The sequence below is a fragment of the Notolepis coatsorum genome (assembly GCF_963971535.1).
Source record: "Notolepis coatsorum genome assembly, chromosome: 13".
Taxonomy (NCBI): domain Eukaryota; kingdom Metazoa; phylum Chordata; class Actinopteri; order Aulopiformes; family Paralepididae; genus Notolepis; species Notolepis coatsorum.
In genome coordinates, this window is record NC_140177.1 from 52,501,801 (window position 1) to 52,522,704 (window position 20,904).

General features: G+C 42.2%; 1 protein-coding gene across 3 annotated transcripts in view; it reads right to left on the bottom strand.

Moving 5' to 3' along the window:
- spidr (scaffold protein involved in DNA repair) overlaps positions 1-20,904 on the bottom strand; it is a 69,090-nt gene that overhangs the window by 31,781 nt on the left and 16,405 nt on the right. For all 3 annotated transcript variants that reach the window (XM_084327201.1, XM_084327202.1, XM_084327200.1), the window contains exons 5-7: positions 13,835-14,070; positions 10,649-10,749; positions 8,429-8,645 (exon numbers count right to left, since the gene is read on the bottom strand). In XM_084327201.1, coding sequence (XP_084183327.1) covers positions 8,429-8,645; positions 10,649-10,749; positions 13,835-14,070 — 554 coding nt within the window. The remainder of the gene's footprint in view (positions 1-8,428; positions 8,646-10,648; positions 10,750-13,834; positions 14,071-20,904) is intronic.

Below are 20,904 nucleotides of genomic sequence, written 5' to 3' on the forward strand. Positions count from 1 at the left end.
ATCGTTCAGGACGTAGGAATGTTATACCTTTTCATTCACATATTCATACTAAAATACGGTCTAAAGTATAAATATGTTTTTATCGTTTTCTGCAGCTTTCTCCAGAACGTGATTTATATCCCTAAATGCATTATATTGATGATCAAATACAGTTTGATAGCGATCTGCGCGAGATAAAAAATTTCAAATGGACGTGCTTCTAGAAGTTACTACTTATCATCTGATGTTGACCGGATGGGGGGGGGGTCGTTTATAATTCCGTGGCCAACGTTAGATGATTCATCTAGTGTGGGTGATATGATCATTAGAGCAGTTTATATCGAACACGGTAAAAAAAAACGCTGAATCTTACCCCAGTCTCCTCGGGCCGTTGGGCGATGAGCGTGGAGCAAAAATATTCCTATTATGGGATGTAGAAATATGCAATCCATCTCCAGGTTGTATAATAGTATATACGTCCAAATCATGTTGTTTATCGAGTTATTGGTAACGGATTGCTATCCATTGTGTCTAGCTAGAGTCCCGGGACTATTAGCGAGTGATCGGACCGAATTGGAATGAGCACCAGCTTCCGTTTCCGGTTTGGGCGATCCGCCACAAGATGGCGCTCTTGAACCGTTGGAGAGTTGAGAGGGGATCAACAGTAGATCTCAAGTCTCGGGGGGAGAAATATGATTGCGATCACAGATTCTTTAAATATTGATCTCAATGACGTGTTACGGCGTCATTGGCAGAATTAGCATGGCGGGGAATGACGAGTTTAGGCGTCTCTGGCAGAGAAAGTGTTAACTGATGTCAGATCAGTTAACACTTTCTCTGCCAGAGACGCCTAAACTCAGATCTGAATACAGTATGTGAACGGAATATGTGGGCTGCACCAACATAGGTGGGCTTGTAAGCCCACACGAGAGTGAGTTTGAATGTCAAACATAAGATAAGCTTCCACCTCTGCAATCTATTCACCATGTACCCGCAAAGTACACAACGAGTCCAGGTAGGTTAAACTCCATCCACCGTGGAACAGTTGAGAGGATAAATACAACGGACATATTTGTCATCGTTTCACTGATCTGATGACTGATGTTTCCCTACGTAAATTGAGGTTCTACTGTAAATGCCACACCTTGTCTGCGATGCCTGTTCCAACATGTCTTCTAAAAAGGTCCCCATCAGTAAAAAACACGACTCTCAACGTACACCACTAATGCTGCACTATGCAACAGACTAAAGGAAATGCGTGGACGACACATGGTGTGAATTTATCTTATGTTCTTGCTTAATTTTACCACGCCATTACCAGTTTTCGTTTCACTCATCTAAACGAACATTACATGAGAAAATGCATTTACTGTTATCTTCAAAATATGAATTTACTGTTTACTAGTACATAAGAAATCAATTCCTGACTAAGAGTTCTGTCAGGTATTTCTGCTCCAGGAAATAAAAGCAAAACTGAATGGTTGTTAATCTGAGAATCAAAACATTCTAAATGCAGCCAGACAGCATTATATAGATACTGAGCTCTGGCTTATTCCTTCTCTCCCTCTCCTTGTGTGACACATAATAATAAGATGGCTTAGCCAAGTGCAGCCTTTGTGACTCCAGTTAGTGTAGCCTACATGTCACAGCTGGTCTGGTGTGATTGTAGTAGAGCCACAGTCATTTAACATGCTCGGCTGAAATTAACCTCTTAAGCCCGATCGACCCGGTATGAGATTTATTTCACGTCATAAATAGATCAATACAGTCCGCTATAAGTATATTATACGTTTTTTTTTCTTTTTCTTTTTTTAAATGTAGCCAAGAGTAAAGACCATAACCCTGTCAAAACAGCAGTCAAAGTGTATATTTTCCTCACTACGTTTGTTTAGCAATGATTTTAAGTGTTAAACATGAGCAGGGCGGCTACGTGGCGTAGTGGGCAAGGCGCTCGCCACGAAATCTGGAGACGCTGGGCTTGCCTGTTCGAGCCCAGCGCTCCACATTTGCTTTCAGTTTAGCTGGTCGTCCACAGTAATACACATTGGCCGTATTACGGGGAGGGAAACTGAAGGGTGGGGATCGGGCGTTGTGGACAGCGACTCCTACAGGTCGGTTGGTGCGCCTGCGCAGTAGAATCAGGAAGTGTCGGGGGCAGCGTGAGCCTCCCACGCGTTACTCCTCGCCACTGAGAGATCGAGCTGCGCAGGTGAAAAGATGCGACTGCTGTTACCTCAAGTACCGGAGGGGACTTGTGCTATGTATGACTTAGTCCACATTGCAGCCGGCTTGTGGGAGGCAAGAAACAGCGTACGTGACAGGGGAGGGTTGAATTGGATGATACGAAATTGGGATGGGAGAAAATATAGAAAATGGGAGAAAAAGTGGATAAAAAAAAAAAGTGTTAAACATGAGCTTATAGAAATCTCCGCGCATTGAATCGGAAACCGGATGATTTAGACGCGAGGACAGGAAGCCGTCATGAAATCGTTGTTGTACTAAGAAAGAGGAGACCCAGGGCTTTCGATGGACGTAGAAATTTCATAAAAGTACACTACCCAGCTCACACCAGCCGCAGTCAAACCTGCCTGACGTGGAAAAAAATATATTGACGTGAAAATCGTGATTATATCTCACAGGTCAAACAAACCTGAACGTTATTGCCATACAATACAACGTATATGGTTTCTTTACCTTTATGTGAACGACTAGAAAATAAATGCATCGCAATCGGGTAAAAAATGGTGGAGCTATGGACATTATACAAAAGTAACTGCACTTGGCAAGTTGATTTCATTCACGGTATTTGCTGCTCTGTAACGGGCGCCTGGTGGTACTAAATCCAGATTTGGGCCGATCCATAGATATATGACTTAGTCATAATAAGGTAATTTATAGGCCTGATATTCTATATTCATATTTAAAATGTGTCCGGATTGGCAAAATGCAGTACTGTATCCACAAAAAAAACCTGTAAATAATCTGCCCTTTGTTAATTTGCTTAGATTTTTAGTACACTTGATCTCAAGAAGGTGCTGAATGAACTTTTCCCTTTTGGTCAATGTTAGCATGGTGTTATTCACCGTCAAAGATGGAAAAAATAACTAATAATAATAATAATTTATATTCTCCATTCTTCATTACAATTTACTCAAGCATAGTAACGGACACAACATTTCTGACACTGGGAATACATTCCCTGAAGTCCATAGACGTCCCCAGATACCAATAACATGCAAATGGACCTTGTAGAAGTGGAGCAATCTTCCATTTACTTGGGTATGTACTTTTAGGCGAATTATCTGAAATTATGGATATTTAAGAGGTTAAATCCAACTATTTGCTTTATACATTTTTGCAAGTGTTTATGTAGATGGTATTTAAGGGATATCTACTTTAGTAGATCTTGTCACATTTTTTATTTGATCTCATCTTACCTCTATCTAAAGCAATCTACAAGTAAACTAGTGATCACTGCTGTCCCCGTCGTCCGCTGTCAACACCACCATTCCTCCCAGGTGTCAGGCTCCTCATTCACTTCCATTCATTTTGGGGACCTAGTCCAAGGGCCAATTCTAAGGGAAACTACTCAACCAGATGAACTGAGCAGTAACGTTCCTCATTCTGAGTTAAGTTTTCTCCCTGTCCGGTTACGGAGAACCGGCGGTGTTTCGTAACTCGCAGGTGTTGTGGAGATAGTTAGTATGTAAGTCCTTTACTGATGACGTTACGAGGGGTGTGTCCCATTTCCTATGTAAAGATTTCAACCCCTTCCCCTTGTATCTCCGTTCTGAAGTGCCACTACCCAGTTGAGGGCACTCCAAAACGAGGGTTAGGGCCAAGATAAGATAATTGGGATTGGACCTAAATACTATACTTCTGAAGTATAAACAAACTACTGCTGTGAAGATTTTGATAAAGCAGACAATTCTGGGTCAAAGGTACTGTATGTTTGTTTTGGCATTTGATGTGTCTTTACAGATGTATGACCTTTAAAAAAAATAAAAGCAGATCCGGCCAATTTGTTGTAGGTTTGAGTGTGATGTGTATCTTTGCCCTGCATAGAATGTTGGGGAGTGGTTACCATGGGGAGGAAAGATTCCAAACATTCTGTGAAAAGTTTACACTTTGTCAAACTACACCTCAAGTGAGAAATAATTCCTATGCTCATAATTTGAAAATGGCAACAAATAGCTCCAAAAACCAAGTACCTTTGACTCAGAAAATATATTACACAGAATATTATTGCTTTATTTTCCGTTTATAATTCAGAAGTGTTATATTTAGACTTGGTCGTCAAAATGGATGGAAGTTAATGAGGAGCCTGAGACATGGGAGAAATGGTGGTGTCGACAGCGGTGGTCGCTAGCTTATTTGTAAATTACTTTAGATAGAAGTAAGACTGCTGATTTTTGACTAAAGTGAGATATCCCTTTAAGTATATGTATTCATGTACAGTGTTATATACCGTAGTTGATATGGTATCATATTTCTACTTGCAGTCTCTTTCCTCTGTATGTGAGGGTCATCTATACCATGCTCAGTATCTACCATGTTGTCAATATAGCCCTTTTCACACAGAATATAAAGCCAGCTTTTTTCCTCCTGTGTGAAAGGGGCTTAAGTCTCTACACAAATACAACAGAGACTCAGTCTCGCACATTTATAGCAGTAGTGATTCTAGAGTGATTCTAACTTATAAGTAGGGATGGGTACCGAAATTTGATCCACTTTTTCTCCTCTCTTTTTCTATTTTTCTCCCATCCCAATTTCGCGGTGGCAATTCTCCCCTCCCCTGTCTTGAACATTGCTCGCATATGCCCCCCACTGGCCGGTTGTAGGGAGGATAGAAGCCTTCCATCACGTGTCCCCTCCGATACACGAGGAGGCAGCCTGTCACATCTTTTCACATGCCAGCACGGACTCTCATTGGAGAGGTGTAATGTGTGGGAGGCTCACACTGCCCCGCCATTTCCTGTCTCTGCTGTGCAGGCGTCCCCCAACCGACCTGTAGGAGTCGCTGTCCACAACGTCCAGATTACCACCCATCGACTTCCACCCGCTAACTCTGCCAATTGAGTTAGTATGACGGCCGGCCCAAGCCGGAGGCAACGCCGACAGCCGGATTCGAACCCGGTGTCTCTTGCGTTGGTGACGAGTGGAATGTCCGCTGCGCCACCCAGCCGCCTCGAATCCGGTACTTTTAAGGGTATGGACCGAATCACGTCAGTACTACCGAGTACCGATTCACGTGAGATCCATCTGTGCCACATTTCGGTACTGGGTGGCGCAGCGGACTAAGCGCTCGTCACCAACGCGAGAAACACCGGTATCGAATCCGGCTGTCAGCGTTGCCTCCGGCTTGGGCCGGCCATCATACTGACTCAATTGGCAGAGTCAGCGGGAGGGGAGTCGATGGGTGGTAATCTGGTCGGTCAGGGCGCCTGCACAGCAAGAACAGGAGATGTCGAGGGTAGTGTGAGCCTCCCACACGTTACACCTCGCCAATGAGAGTCCGCGCTGGCAGGTGAAAAGAAGTGGCTGGCTGACTCCGCATGTATCGGAGGGGACATACAATATTCTTCAACCCTCCCTACGACTGACCAGTGGGGGGCACATGCGAGCAACGATCAAGACAGGGGAGGGGGGAATTGGCACGACTAAATTGGGATGGGAGAAAAAAAACAGAAAAAGGAGAAAAAGTGGATAAAAAAACAATAAATAAATAATAATGATAATAAATAATTTGACGTTTGGATTTTTTTTTTCTTTTTACAACTGAGGTAGGCAGATAACATTTTTAGAGACTAAAGTACAGAAAAAAAGGTACCGTTGGGTACCGGTATCAATTCAGGTATCAAATGTGAACGGTACTCAAGCCTACTTATAAGTGAGTTTTTGTGATTATGCTATATAATTGAGCTATGGCTCTTACTTAAAACAAAATTATCATAGTCTTTATGAAACATTCCCACTATTCAGGTTCAACCTTAGTCAAGTAAAGACTTCATAATAATAATAATAATAATAATAATAATAATAATAATAATAATAATAATAATAATAATAATAATAATAATAATAATAATAATAGCATGGTAAAGAGGAAGGCAAGCTCATGCATTTGCCTCCATCTACTGTATATCTTTGCCATGCCAACACCTATGTTATAAGCAAACAGCACACACAAACAACTTCTACAATAACAATAAAAACCACAAGGCTTCATTTTGTTTACAAATATTATGATAAAAAAGGAAAAGGTTGAACATTCCTCTCCACTTGGGGAGTGCAACCTTTTAATTTTCATCAGTTTAATTTCCATTTGTCTGCACCTCATTGGGGGTGCGTTCGAATTAGCCTGCTTTTCCATTGAAAAATAAACCACAAAGATTGTTTTTTAAACTATTTCTGCACTGTACTTTGCACGTTTGAAAAACATTTGCACTGTAGTTTAGCTTTTGGTTAGTCTATGTAAACTATACCAGACATAATGGTCGACCGCAAACCCAAAAAAGAAAACACAACCATAAGAGGTACCGTACAATCATCATCAATCAAAGTCTGAATCACACAGAGCACCTGAACAATTGTCAAGTCAAAATCTCAGCGGAAGTCGGTGATCATAAAAGGAGGCGCGCGGTGACGGAAGTGGAGCACAATGTACGGTGAGAAATGGAAGGAGGGGTGAAGCGCAGGAAGTGTGGCCCCATTCTGAACAGGTGAGTGGGAGGCCGGCGTCATCAGACAGGTAAGCGGAGTTTAAGGAGCGGCCCGGCTGCTAACGTCACGAGCAGAGTGAATAACGCCTGCAGGTATTTCCGCTGCAGCCTCTGCCCACTCACAGCGCGTGGGCGGCTGGGAGGAGCAAACCCAGTCCCACACAGCGCCGAGTTTACGGGGGAGGCAACCCTTCACGTGTCACACAGGAAGCTGATAAGGAATTTTACCAGACATTCTGATGCACTGAATTCCGGGTTTTTCCACTCCACACGACTGTCCTGGTGCTATCGTTGTTTATGAATGAACAGATCTTTGAGCAGGATGTTCAGCTTATGATCAGCCTTGTTTTTTTTTCGTATGCTTGACAGACTTTTAAGGACAATATCCCTACGTGAACCACTTTAGATCAATGCGAAGCCCAAAAGAGATTTGACGCAAACAAACAGGATCTGACGCTACGGATTCTAATGAAAGATTATTGTGCTTGGAGTCAGCGGGGGGGGGGGGGCATTCACTTGTGGCTAACAAAACAACAATAGTGAAAAAGAACTGCTAAAACACAAAGCCAATGATTCTCTCAAACACCATGTGTTTTCAATCCTCTCCTCTGGCTTCTTCTTCCACACTCTGTTCCCAAATGCTCCAGAAAATAATCCCAGTGTGTTTTCCCCCCAGCTTGCTGGAAATGACCTAACGACTGCCAGGAAGAGGAATGTGAAGCATTCCCTGGAGCTGTTGGTGACGTCAGAGGAGCAAGGAGGCCCCTGTGCTCCAACGCACCCCCCCCCCCCCCCCCCCCCCCCCCCGCACACCCCCAGCCTAGATATTCCAGAGAGCGCTGGACTCCAATTCCCAACAGCTGGAGTCAACTGATGCCGCGCTCTCACTCCAAGACCATCTCTGACACGCATGCCTCCCTTTTCTCCGCCCTGTGTGTGAAGCACTGTACTGCACATCTGGGCCAAAGAGTGTGAATACTGTATGGAGTTCTGATACATCTAATAATAGGAGCCTTTTGTCTGCGTGTTATTGTAACCAATGCTAGAGATGGGGTATTAGGAGTAGCACACTTTTATACTGAAAATCCATAATAACATTTATAATGAAAATCACAAAATCTCAGCATGCAATGCAACAGGTGGTCTGCATTTGGTAATGGTATGTAAATCTTTGTTCCAAAGTTTTTCATGTCAAGAACTCCTAAGTAGATACGCATTAGGACACAGACCCCTGTGTGATAAGATTCTGTCCCATTAACACTACACCCAGCAGTACTAATTTATATATTTTATACCCAGTTTAATCACCTGTATATTGTATATTACTATTGCACTTTACTGTTACATTTGCACTCCGGTTGGATGCCAGACTTCTTTCCGTTGTACTGTACTTGTGCTGTATAATGACAATACATTTGTATCGAATCTGTCTGTACTGTAGGTGGGTAACTAGATAACAGTGGAGGAAACAAACTACTACCCTAAAAATGTATTACTTACTTCAACAAACACCTAATGAAAATATATGGCAAGAGTGCCTTGGCCTTTTTTAGGGGGACGGTTCTCTGCATGTTGAACCTGCAGCAACATTAAAGTATTCCTCATGGTGCCCAGAGGACCTTTCCCCACCTCACACATATCCTACTGTATTGTACGTATTGTATATACGTGTTCTCAATGTTGTATACTTGTATATAGTGTGTCCATCAAGTCTAAACCGCTCTCACCATGGTGGGTATATGTTAATAGTGTCTCTGGGCGCAGGCATCAGCGGGGCTGCAGTCTCCTTGTTGAACAGCACCAGGACCCGGGCTCTGGCAGTGGGTAGAGGGGGGTTGTGGTGGTCCACGCAGGGGGGCTGGTACTGCTCACACTGGGCCAGCTGCATGCTGCACTCCTCCTGAACTGACAGCACCTCCAGCACCAGCACGCCAGGCCGGTCCACTGGGGAGCACAGCAACATCAACACAGATGTTGAGAGAGAGAGAGAGAGAGAGAGAGAGAGAGAGAGAGAGAGAGAGAGAGAGAGAGAGAGAGAGTAGGTATGCACGTTTCGTGTGTGTGTGTGCATTTCGAGTAAGTGTGTGTGTATGTGTGTTGTGTTGTGTATACAGTCTGTGTGTGTGTGTGTGTGTGTGTGTGTGTGTGTGTGTGTGTGTGTGTGTGTGTGTGTGTGTGTGTGTGTGTGTGTGTGTGTGTGTGTGTATGTGTATGTGTGGAGGAGGGCAATTAAGGTCTCACTGACTCATTCACAATGGGGCCCATCATAAAATGCATATTGTGAATTCTAACAGATTCAGATTTGGATGTCAATGCAATTATGTCAGTAAAACTGTGAAGCCACATCTAAAGCTCGAGTTGGATGCAGCCACTCAGTACATTCCACTGTGAGATTGTGCGAGTGGTTGAGCTTTACAATGAGGCTGGCTGTGCCTTTAGTTATAATAACAACAAAGCCAAGGGGTGGTTCTGAAGTAGAACAAATCATGGCAACGCTCCAAAGCCTACAATAAATCAAGTCGAGATAAGCAGAGTTTAACTTGGCAGTACGCAACTCCCGCTGTGTGTAAAAGAAAAACTGACGGCGCTGAATGTGAGATAGTAAATCGATGTCAAAGTGATCTACGGGGAATTGTCCAAACATGCATTTATTTGAAGTGTTTCTGCTCTGTGCGTTTTAAAATAAATGGCTTGATTTCTACAACTGCATAACATCAACCGGGCACTGGGCAGAAGACCAACAGTTTGGATAGCATCCTCCTTGTGACCCATGAACAGGCTAATTAATCTTAAGCAGTGTGTAATGCGAGGAGAAAACACTAGGCCACATAAACACACACACACCACTAATCCATGCACCCCTCCACACACACAGTTTATCACAACAAGGATGAACAGGTGTTGTGAGACAGCTTGAGTCAGGTTGTGTAATCGTGTTGTTTGTTATTGATAATCACGAGTCCTGCGGTTGATTTGATTGATATACCAGTTATCTGGTCTTGATGTGAAAGTTGGAAGATGATGTACAATATGCACATTATGTACAATAGTGGCAGACTGTTGAATGCAACTACAGTTCAATAGATTAAATTAGTTCTCAAATACATTATTTTATTTAAGTGTATAGTTAATTTATTTTTTACAGTTTTTGTATTTTTCTGACATGGGGGCTCAACAATAAATGATAAATGACAGATAAATGACAATCAAAAATGTCAAGTTGCATGTTGTTATTCTAACCAGGTTAGTTCTGTTGCATTTCCAATTTATTTATCTAAATTATAAACGTATCAGGAATCGATAAGGGAATCGATAAAGAATCGGATCGATAAGCAGAATCGATAATGGAATCGTATCGATACAATCTTATCAATTCCCATCCTTATTTAAAATGCTGGTCCTTTCAAAAGAAACCCAACATATTCCAAAAAAATTGGCAAAGTTACTGAAAAAAACGTCCTCACTTTCATCATGCGTTGAACGCTTGTCTTAACCTGATCAAACCGACAACTGACCTCAGATAGTGAGTTGGAAAAGGGGCCGTTGCTCTTTCCTTTTTCCACAATCAACTGTCACCTTTACAGGCAATGGTTAAGTCCAATGACAGTAGACGGCTGCTTTGGTAAACCATGGAAAGAAAAAAAGAAAAACACACAGCTTCCTGTCACCTACATACGGCCCTGAGTTCACAGTCACGATGATCAACATACAGCCTAGCATTTCCTCAATGCGCCTTTGCCAATCAACCAGAGCCGTGCAGAAAATCACACCTGTTGAGAGACTGGCCTCATAATGTCTCAAGTTTGTGTGTGTGCGTGTGCGTGTGCGTGCGTGCGTGTGTGAAATCAAAGTGTATGTTGAAACATGAATGGCGAGGTGCAGGTGTATGCCTGCAGGAGTCTGAGGTGAATGTGTGTATAATGGGGTTATCTGTTCCTCGATGTCACCTGTTGGCGTTGAGGTGTCAGACAGGAGCTGGTGCCTCCAGAAGCTTATAGCCGACCTCTGTCGACACTGCAGTCGGTGCAGCCTCTCTGCCAGGCCGCCGCTGTGAAGGAGGAGATCATCCAGAGGATGCACACGCGTCACAATCACAGGGAACTAGGAGTGTAACGGTACACGTATCCGTAACGAACCGTTTCAGTACTGGACCTTCGGTTCAGTACACGCTGTGTACCGAACGAATACAACGTTACTTTAACCACTAACGGAACGCACATGCAGAACTTTTTCTCGCGTGCAGAATTTTATTCAAAACTCCAAGTTCACCCCCTTCCTAAAATATAACATGCGCAAAGGGCCGGATGTTGTTTGTTCAGCCGATGCACACCACTGAGAGATTACCTGTAATTTAGCATAGCCTCATAGTATGGCAAACGCAAGCAACAAGCCAGAGCTACAGTAGAGTACCTATTTTTCACGATCTAATATAATATATATATTTTTAACAAGTAGATTATTAATTTGAATATAGAATATTCGTTGACAGCCCTACTTAACACATTGGGTGCCAGGCCCCTTCCGGGAAATGCATCTGGCCTTGCCGCCCATTAACCCCATGTAAACGCTCACCTTGTTTGTAGAGATAAACCTATATTTTATATGATAGCTATGGGTCTAATAACACCGTCAATTGTCAGTGAGTAGCTTCTGGTCAACGTGCAAAAAACAGATTATTTTTTCATCCGTACATTTCCGTTTTGAATATGAATATAGTTGGTGCTTCTAGGTAATCCCGGGGAAAAGACGCGAAAATAGTGTTTTAGTGGAATCCACTTATCACGTTGTCATTTTTCGCCTGATTATCGAATCTACCTGAAATCAACGCCAGATTATCGTTATTATCCTTCCTCATGCACCCATGTTATGTGGTTTAGAGCTGCGCGCAATCTCAGACACACTCAGAACAGTATGCACAAGGTGCCTCGATAAATTATGAATGGCAATAGCGAATAAAAGAAATACTGTGAGAAAAACGTAGATCTATGTTTCCGGCACTCAACCGTTGGGCCACAGAAACGTAGATCTATGTGAACGGCACCCAATGTGTTAACAGTTACTGCACACTATATCACCCCTGAGTGGAACATGGAAAGCCAAACTTTCCCCCACTGTAGCGAAAACACGTACCGAACCGTGACTTCAAAACCGAGGTAGGTACGTACCGAACCGTGGTTTTTGTGTACCGTTACACCCCTACAGGAATGGATAGTCTTATTGTCTGAAAGACATACACCTTGAACAGAGACACAATTGTTGTTTTTAGGTCTTTCACAGAATGCTTAGAATACCCGGTCTTCAGTCCATGTCGGAAGAAACAACGGTTACCATGTGCAAAAAGATATTGCTATGTGTTGAGAAATATATCAACACAAAGATTCAATAAATACATTGTCTTATTAATAGATCTTGTAAACGGGGTCACTGGAGAACAGCAATATCGCGCTTTTCAAATGTTTTACCTACTCTACGACTGTACAGAAATTAGGATTCTTCTTTCAAAAGTGGTTGCCAGTGGTTACAGGTAGCCATGTTGGAAGAAAGAGAACTACATTATGTGTGAGGCCTGTTGTCAAATCTGCGGCTCCTAGGTAATCATAGATAACGGTGTATACCGGGGGGCGATAACAATGACATTTAACACACACATGCCTCTACACCCAGGTGTCAATAACACTAACTGTTTGAGATATCGTCTCCAGTCGGTCTCCCTTTCATTACTGTTCTTCATAGCAGCATCTGTCATGACATATTATTTGTGTATTGCACAGGTTGGTTACCAAACTATCTCATGTTAAGAACCCCCCCAAATACCAATCTGCCATAGGCCATAGACCCCAGGGACCCCCATCGGAGAACTATTTTATTTAGAAATTATTTAGTCAGAACGGTATAACTGTCTATATAGTATGTGGGGTGATAGCAGAGGGGGGGGGGGGGACACACACAATCAATCCATTTTTTCAATATACGAACTTCTAGCAAATTAAATAATAGTGACATTAAATCTATTGTCAATTTATCTGGGGATCCATCTTGAACTTCCTGCAGGGCCAAACAGACAAACAAAACAAAACACATAAATATCATATCATAATTAGGGCTGTCAAAGTTAGCGCATTAATAACACATGAACGCAAATGCGTATTAACGCCACAATTTCTTTTGACGCATAACGCGAATTTACCGCAACGTTTTGTAATTGTAAAAATGTACAACCATTCAATCATACCGGTTAATATATCAAGAAAAATTTGTCATTTTGGTGACAGACTTCTTAGTAATTACTGACATGCATTTCTTGTATGTGTATGTTTTGTCCCCCAATATGAAAACAACCTCTCACATGGTACTGTGTGAGAGGGGGAGAGAGAACTACAGTTTTACTGTACAAAGGTGTATTAGTCAGTAAAAGGTTGGCAAGAGATTAACATTGGACTCCATTCAGTTGGATTGGTGACACGGTTTTGATTCCACATAGTAGAAGGGGATGTTTTTGTGACCCTTTATTTTTCCCCATGTGAGGTTGGACACAACTCCATTGTGTGATTTGCTTTAGACATGCAAGGGATCCAGGGAATGATCTTTGAGTAATGGAATATATTTCTTACCAATGTGTCTGTAGTTGCGATGCATTGAGGTCCATCTTTTGGTTTTAATGCTTAAATAAACAGGGGATGTTTTAGTGAATCTTCATTAAGAATAAAGTTGGACACTACATTATGTGAGTACTCATATTACTGAGTAATGTTACATTTAGCAGGTAAATATGGCCATCTGTTGTTGCCTATTGGGCTTTTCCATGTTATGATTGCATATTTATTTTATGCTAAATGCATAACCTTTGTTTTTCTGTACAACATTTGTCATTTTGGTTATTTATATTATTTAATAAACACACACATTTGCATAAAGAAAGCACATCAGTCCACTCACATGTTGCTAAGAGTTAAACATTTGAAAAAGATACCTTTAAGATACATTTGAACAGATAAATAATTTGCGATTAATATGAATCGAAATGTGCGATTAATAACAGTTAACTATGGACAATCATGTGATTAAATATTTGAATCGGTTGACAGCCCTGATAATAAAAATTAAGAAATTATAAATAAATACATCACTCAAACCTCTGAAATTTCCTGTTCTTTTTGTTGGAGTCTTCAGGGGTCTTGCACTTCCTGTTGGCCTGTTTCTGAGGCGTCCGCAGCATTGCCTGAGCTGATCTGACCCAGTCACTGACTGACCTTCTGCTGCCCTCACCAGTCCGGAGAGGAAAGCTCTCCATCTCCAGTCTGCTCCGGTTCACTGTGTCATCACCGCTCTCCCCGTCCGACGCATAGTCGGAGATCTCCGGGTCAGTCATCTAGGGATGAAGAGGCTATTTAGAGGCCTCACTTTCAATATCGTACTTACAGACTAGATCTTGGCTTTATGCCCTGTATCCTTTTATTGCAGATTTTATTGAGATTTGTCTTGTTCTCTTACAAAGCACAAACTTGTATATACAGTATATATGTATAAATAAGTAAAATGCGACCTGCCGTGACCTAACCTAGAGTGATGTGAATAACGACATATTAAATCAACATGTGCTGGGTTCGAGACAGTACTAGCTGGCAGTAGACACACTAGAACATGGCAGAACAACTAAATCTTTTTTTTTTGCTGTATCAATGCACACAGTACACCTGAAGGCGCTAGTTCCCATGGAAAAATCCAGGAGAGACACCTCTTGTTCCTGTCATGTGCAGACAAGAGCGAGAATACCAGTCTCCCTGTCAGCCTACGCGCTCGCTCTCTTATTTGAATCAACTTGACCCTGCTGGGCAGCGTGCCAGCAGACGTCACACACACACTGAATCAGCCCCAGAAAGAGAAAGAGACAGAGACAGAGACCGAGAGAGGGAGGGGGAGGAGGAACACTATGTTCCTGGCCTCGGCTCAAATATGTGCACATCACCCGGTACAAAAAGCATTGTAAGTCTCTCTCTCTCTCTCGATCCCTCCCTCCCTTCCTCCCTCCCTCTCTCTCTCTGCCTGCGCACCGTCCTCTGCTAGTGCATTTGACCAAACAAACAGTAGTAAAAAGCCTGTTTATAGTCCCGTTCTGTTTGGCGCAGGCCCTGATGTGGCAGAGGGTTATTGACCCAGTTTGGCTACTGATGTAGTTTCGGGGAGTTTGGGATCATGGCTCCAGCTTCATCCGGGAAGTGACCGTCCTCCTTCGGCCTTGAATTACACTGTCGCCCGCCCCCCCCCCCCCCCCCCCCCCCCCCCCCCGCACAGCTCCGCCAGCCCACATTGAGCACATTACAACAATAAAGGCGTTTGGCACACATACACCATGTGACTCAGCCATGTGTTTGTTTCAGTTTATTTGGAGTACCGTAATAAAGTCCCTCTTGGATTGAGGTCTTCTCCACACTATATCCTGTTAGATCCAGTATGAATTTACCACTAGCAGGATGTGAACACCCTTTCAGGGAAGCTGAGAGTTCAAACTACTGTAGGCAGGGTTCCTGCAGGTTTCAACAAGTTATATATAAAAAAATTAAAATAAAGTTTAAAGCACTTCCCCAAAAAAACAATGCTGATTTAATTTTGTACATAATCCCACACACATCCCAAAATGCACGTTTGCACATATTTGTTTAGTTTGACAGTTATTGAGAGTAAATTAGTTTGAATATGGCCACCAGTGATGTCATCAGGGACATTGAGTCCTTGTGTTGCGTTTACTACAGTTAAATTAAATGATAAGGTAGCAGTCCCTCCCATGAGGCTAGATCCACAAAGAATGGATTGCACAGAGCAAGTTGCACCCTTACTTACAATTCATTATGAATTGAAAATGGGGGACCCTGATGTAAACGAGACGAAAGTCTTTCTCTGGTCTGCATCCCCTTAACAATTGTGTGTATTGAGCCGTACTGTATTGTACCCATTCTGCAATCTGTTAATACAATTTTCATTCAATCAATCATTCTGCACGGTGATTCATTGAATGAAAATTGTATTAACAGAATGCAGAATGGGTACAATACAGTACGGCTCAATACACACAATTGTTAAGGGGATGCAGACCAGAGAAAGACTTTCGTCTTGTTTACATCAGGGTCCCCCATTTTCAATTCATAATGAATTGTAAGTAAGGGTGCAACTTGCTCCGTGCAATCCATTCTTTGTGGATCAAGCCCATGGTGTTGCCATTTCTTCATCTACATGGTGGCTCAGGAGATAGAGCAGTCATCTGGTAATCGGAAGGTTACTGGTTAGATTCCAGCTCCTCCTGGCAGCATGTCGAAGTGTCCTTGAGCAAGACACTTAAATGCGAAATGCTCCTGATGATCAAGTTGTCACCTTGCACGGTTGCCTCTGCCGTCCGTGTGTGAATGTGAGGCACAACCTGTAAAGCACTTTGGATAAAAGCGCTATATCAATGGAGTCCATTCTAATTTACATAATTTCATGGTGCTGTAATTATCACAAAACAAGGATTCAATGTCCCCAATGAGATCACTGGTGAGTGTGGTTTGATGCAAATAAATTATCATTAAATATAAAGAAAACCAAATTCATGATATTTGGTAAACGTGATATACAAGAAAACACACCGGTTGAACTAATGATTGATAGTATTAAACTAGAAAGGGTATTTGAGAATACATTTCTGGGTGTAATAATAGACCACAAACTCAACTGGAAACCTCAAGTCAAATATGTCAGAACAAAATTGGCACAAAGTGTTGGTGTTTTATGTAAGATAAGACACATTCTAAACAAAAAAAACACTGTATACATTGTACTGTATGCTCTTCCTTCCATATATGAACTACTGTGCGGAAGTGTGGGGTAACACCTACAAAAGCACTCTACAACCAATATGCACCATGCAAACAAAAGCAATAAGAATAGTCAACAATGTTGGATATTATGAACACACAAATAACTTATTTATAAAGCTACAAACATTGAAATTTATGGACCTAGTTGATTTAAGCACAGTTGCTTATCTCCGATAAGTTCTCACTGGGGGCTGCAAATTTAGTGATAATTGGTTCCATGTTAAATTGTGGGGGGGGGGGGGATTATTACCGTACCAATTACTACTGAGGCTATTACCATACTGCTTACTTTGCAGCCTGGACATTTCCCCCAAACACATTTAAACGCAATGCACAGAAGTTATCGCAACATAGAAGCAAATTCCTAATCCAAGAAATGTTTCCAATCCAAGTAAAAATCTATCAAAGTAATATTTAAGACCTTTTTAAGACTTTTTAAGGCCTACAATTGTGATTCTGCTAGGTTGCTCACTTCATCCTACTGAACCAAGATGTAATCAGAATGTGTGCATGACAAGAGTAGCCTTATAGGAAAACACTAAAAGAAAATGATACTGTACAAAAGAAATGTTACAAAAAGTTACACGGACATAGTACGTCAGAGAATTATGCTGCTGATATTGGTGAATTTGCACGGTCCTATACAAGAACAACACGCAGTGAAAACGTCAAACATAACCACACGAGGAAGCTTCAACACCACCGATAATAACAAAGTCAGGACCCATTAGGGTATCTCCTTCTCTGACGCCTCCAAACCACAAGCCTCCAGTTAGGTGATGTGAGATCTCCTCTGACCCCAGAGAGCTGATAGCAGCACATTAAAACTGTAACAAGAGGAAGTAGCAGGGGTCTGTGGGGATGATGATAATCTGTCTTCCCTCTCTGAAACACAGCGTGCAAACTCCCGATGCTTTCAGTATAACCAAACCTTGTACGACAAGACGCACTGCAATTACCTGAATCCAAATATGCACAGTGCAGAGGGTTCCTATTCAATATGTATGTTGACCCTTTCACTACCACACTGCAAAGGGTTAAGGGTTAACCCTTTCACTAACACACTGCAAACCCTTTCAACTACCACAGTACAGAAGGTTGACCCTTTCACTACCACAGTGTTAACCGTGTGTGGCAGTGAAAGGTTAACCTTCTGTAGTGTGGTAGTGAAAGGGTTAAGAGGGGGCTGGGTGATATGACGGTCAGCTAGGTCACATCACACTACAGCTGAGGAGGTGCCCCCAGTTGATTAGAAGGGGGGGGGGGGGAGATACTTGCATCCTATCTGAATAAACGCTCTTTACTTGTATATATTCTTTTATTAACATATCCAAATTAGCTAATATTTCATAAAAATTATTTGCATGGATTAAAACTGCAATAACTATTTACAGTATTTTTCACATTTTCAAAACCTCTTATGATCAGATCTCATTGAGTCACGTGTCCTACTCAAACAACCCACACTATCAGCGGTCAGTCTGTTGTTATTACATAATTTATTTTCTTTGTTGAAAGAATCCCGGTCAACCTAGGCATTTTTTAAGTATTTTCTTCTGCAAATATCTTAAACAGGGTATCTGCGGGTCACAACAAGTTAAATGCATGATTTTTTTGCGTTTATCGCTTTTTACTACTGGGCAGTCCAGTAGAGAGAGAGAGAGGAGGAACAGGAGACAGAGTGGGGGGAAGACATTCGGCAAATAACGACGGGTCTGGGAATCGAACCCGATCGCGTTATGTGGTTCGCCACTGGGGCGCCCAAATGCATGATTTTTTAAGACCACTTAATACCAAATTCACAACCATACTAGCTAAAACTAAAAACACATAGCGACACTGAACTGCATTCCATACAAGCTCTCACCAGAAACACCAAGCTCCCGGTAGCCCTGCAAAAAAAAAACTTGAATACAAAAACACTTTATATTTAATGTTATTATTTCATCTGCCCCCCCAAAATGTAATACCTGTGCAAATTAAATGTAAGACTTTTTTTTTATTTTTTTAACTCAATTTTTATTTGCATTTTTGGATTACAAGCATACAAACAACATCATCTTTGAATATTATTATCATCTCAGTCGGTCTTCCAGGTACATAATACATAGACATAATGTACAACAACGTTAAACAGACATAAACAATAAAGAAAAGATTTTAATACCCAAAAACTGAAATAAAAAATACCGACTTAAGCAAAAGTTCCACAGACATAAATAATAAATTGAAAAAACATAAAACAATTGTCCTACCCAAATGATAGAGATAGAAAATACTAACTAAAGCAAAAATGTGCGACATGGGTTCAGAGACCCTCCTTGAACCTCTTTCCTCCTTTATCCTTCTCCCTCTTGTGTTGCATTTGTTTCTTCCTCTGTGATGTCGTTTTCGTTCCCCTTATAGTCCTCCCACTTTCCCCATCTTTCCCCAAATTTCTCTTCCTGTAACCTCAGCATGTGTGTTATCCTCTCCATATCCTGTATCTCTTCCACTATTCCTACCCATTGTGCTATTGTCGGTGGGTCTTCCTTGTACCACAGTCTCGTTATTGCTTTTCTGGCCGCTATCAACATTATTTTTATTAAATATTTGTCCCCCCCTTGTATTCCCTCGTGTGTCAGGTCTCCTAAGTAAAGCACCAGTCCTGTTTGTGGTAATCCGTATCCTAATATTCTGATCATTGCCTCCCCTATCTCCTCCCAATACCCCTTCAGCTTCTGACATCCCCAGAATATGTGCGTGTGATTTGCCCCCTCCTTCCCACACATCCTCCAGCAAGCTCTTTGTGTTGGTGCATATTTTCCCTTCAGTTCTGGGGTTATAAAGAATCTGATTATGTTTTTCCATCCAAACTCTTTCCATATCCTCGATCCTGTTGTTGAATGTTGCACCTCGCATATGTTCCCCCATTCCTTCCCTGTTATTTCTATCTCTAGCTCTCTCTCCCATTTCTCCCTTATGTAATCGGTCGTGTGTCCCTTGCTGTTCATTATAGCCCGGTATATTGCTGATATTACTCTTCCTTGCCCCCCTTCGTATGCCCATACTATCATCTTTATTATTCCATTCTGTTCTTCGCCTTTGGCCCCCCTTATTTCTTTGTTGTAGTAGTCTCTAACCTGTAGATATCTGAAGTGGTCCCTGTTTTCTAGTCCAAATTTCTCCTTTAATTTTTGTAGTGTCTGCATTTCCCCCTTCTCTATCATTTTGCATATCGCTGTTGCCCCCCCCCCCCCCCTCTCCCACCTTCTGAATCCATGGTCTAACCTCCCTGGTTTGAATCTCTTGTCATGTGCTACCCATCTCAGGACCCCTGACTGCTTCTCCAAGTTGTGTGTTTTTACTACTCTGTTCCATATGGTCAAGGTGCATTTGGTGATTGGATCTAATAGTCCCTCTTTTTCTTTAAATAGTTCCCTATCTCCCACCAGAGCTTGTACCTTGTATCCCTCCCCTTCTTTTTCAATGTCTTTCCATCTTGCCTCATATCTGTCGTTACACCAGCACGTCACTGCTCTCAGTTGTGCTGCATAGTAATAATCTTGTAGGCTGGGTACTGCCATCCCTCCCTCTTCCTTTGGTAGTTGTAGTGTTTTATATCTGACCCGTGGTCTTCTCCCCGCCCATATGAACCTCGATATCAGTCTGTCCCACTCCCTGAATTGATTCTGTGGTATTTGTATCGGTAGTGACTGGAATAGGTACAGTAACCTTGATAGTATGTTCATTTTAATGACCTCTATTCTTGAATTGAAGTCCAAGGGCATTACTGTCCATCTCTCTAAGTCTCTCTTGATGTTCTGATTTATCTGAGTATAGTTCGCCTCAAACAGTTTCTCCACCCCTCTCGTGATGTTCACCCCTAAGTATTTAATCTTGTCCATGTCCCTTGTCCCGTACTGTTCTCTAATTTCCGTCGTTGGGGTATAGTTCCATGCTAAGGTCTGTGTCTTTGTCACGTTTAGTTTGTATCCTGAGTAGTGGCCATATTCCTTCAGTAGATCCATCAGTGCCGGGAAGCTCTTGCCTGGTTGCCTCATGTATACCATCACGTCGTTCGCAAATAGGCCTAGTTTATATTCCGTTCCCTTTATCCTTACTCCCTTAATGTCCTCGGTCTGTCTGATCAGTTGTGCCAGTGGTTCTATGAAAACGGCGAAGAGCGTCGGTGAGAGACAACATCCCTGTCTGGTAGCCCTCTCTAATCTGATTCTATCCATCAAGCTGCCATTCACCTTAACCCTCGCTGTCGGTTCTTGATATAGCGCCTTGATCATCTTCATCGCCCTCCCGTTCAGTCCGACCTCATCAATGTTTTATATAAAAATGTCCAGCTCACACTGTCGAAT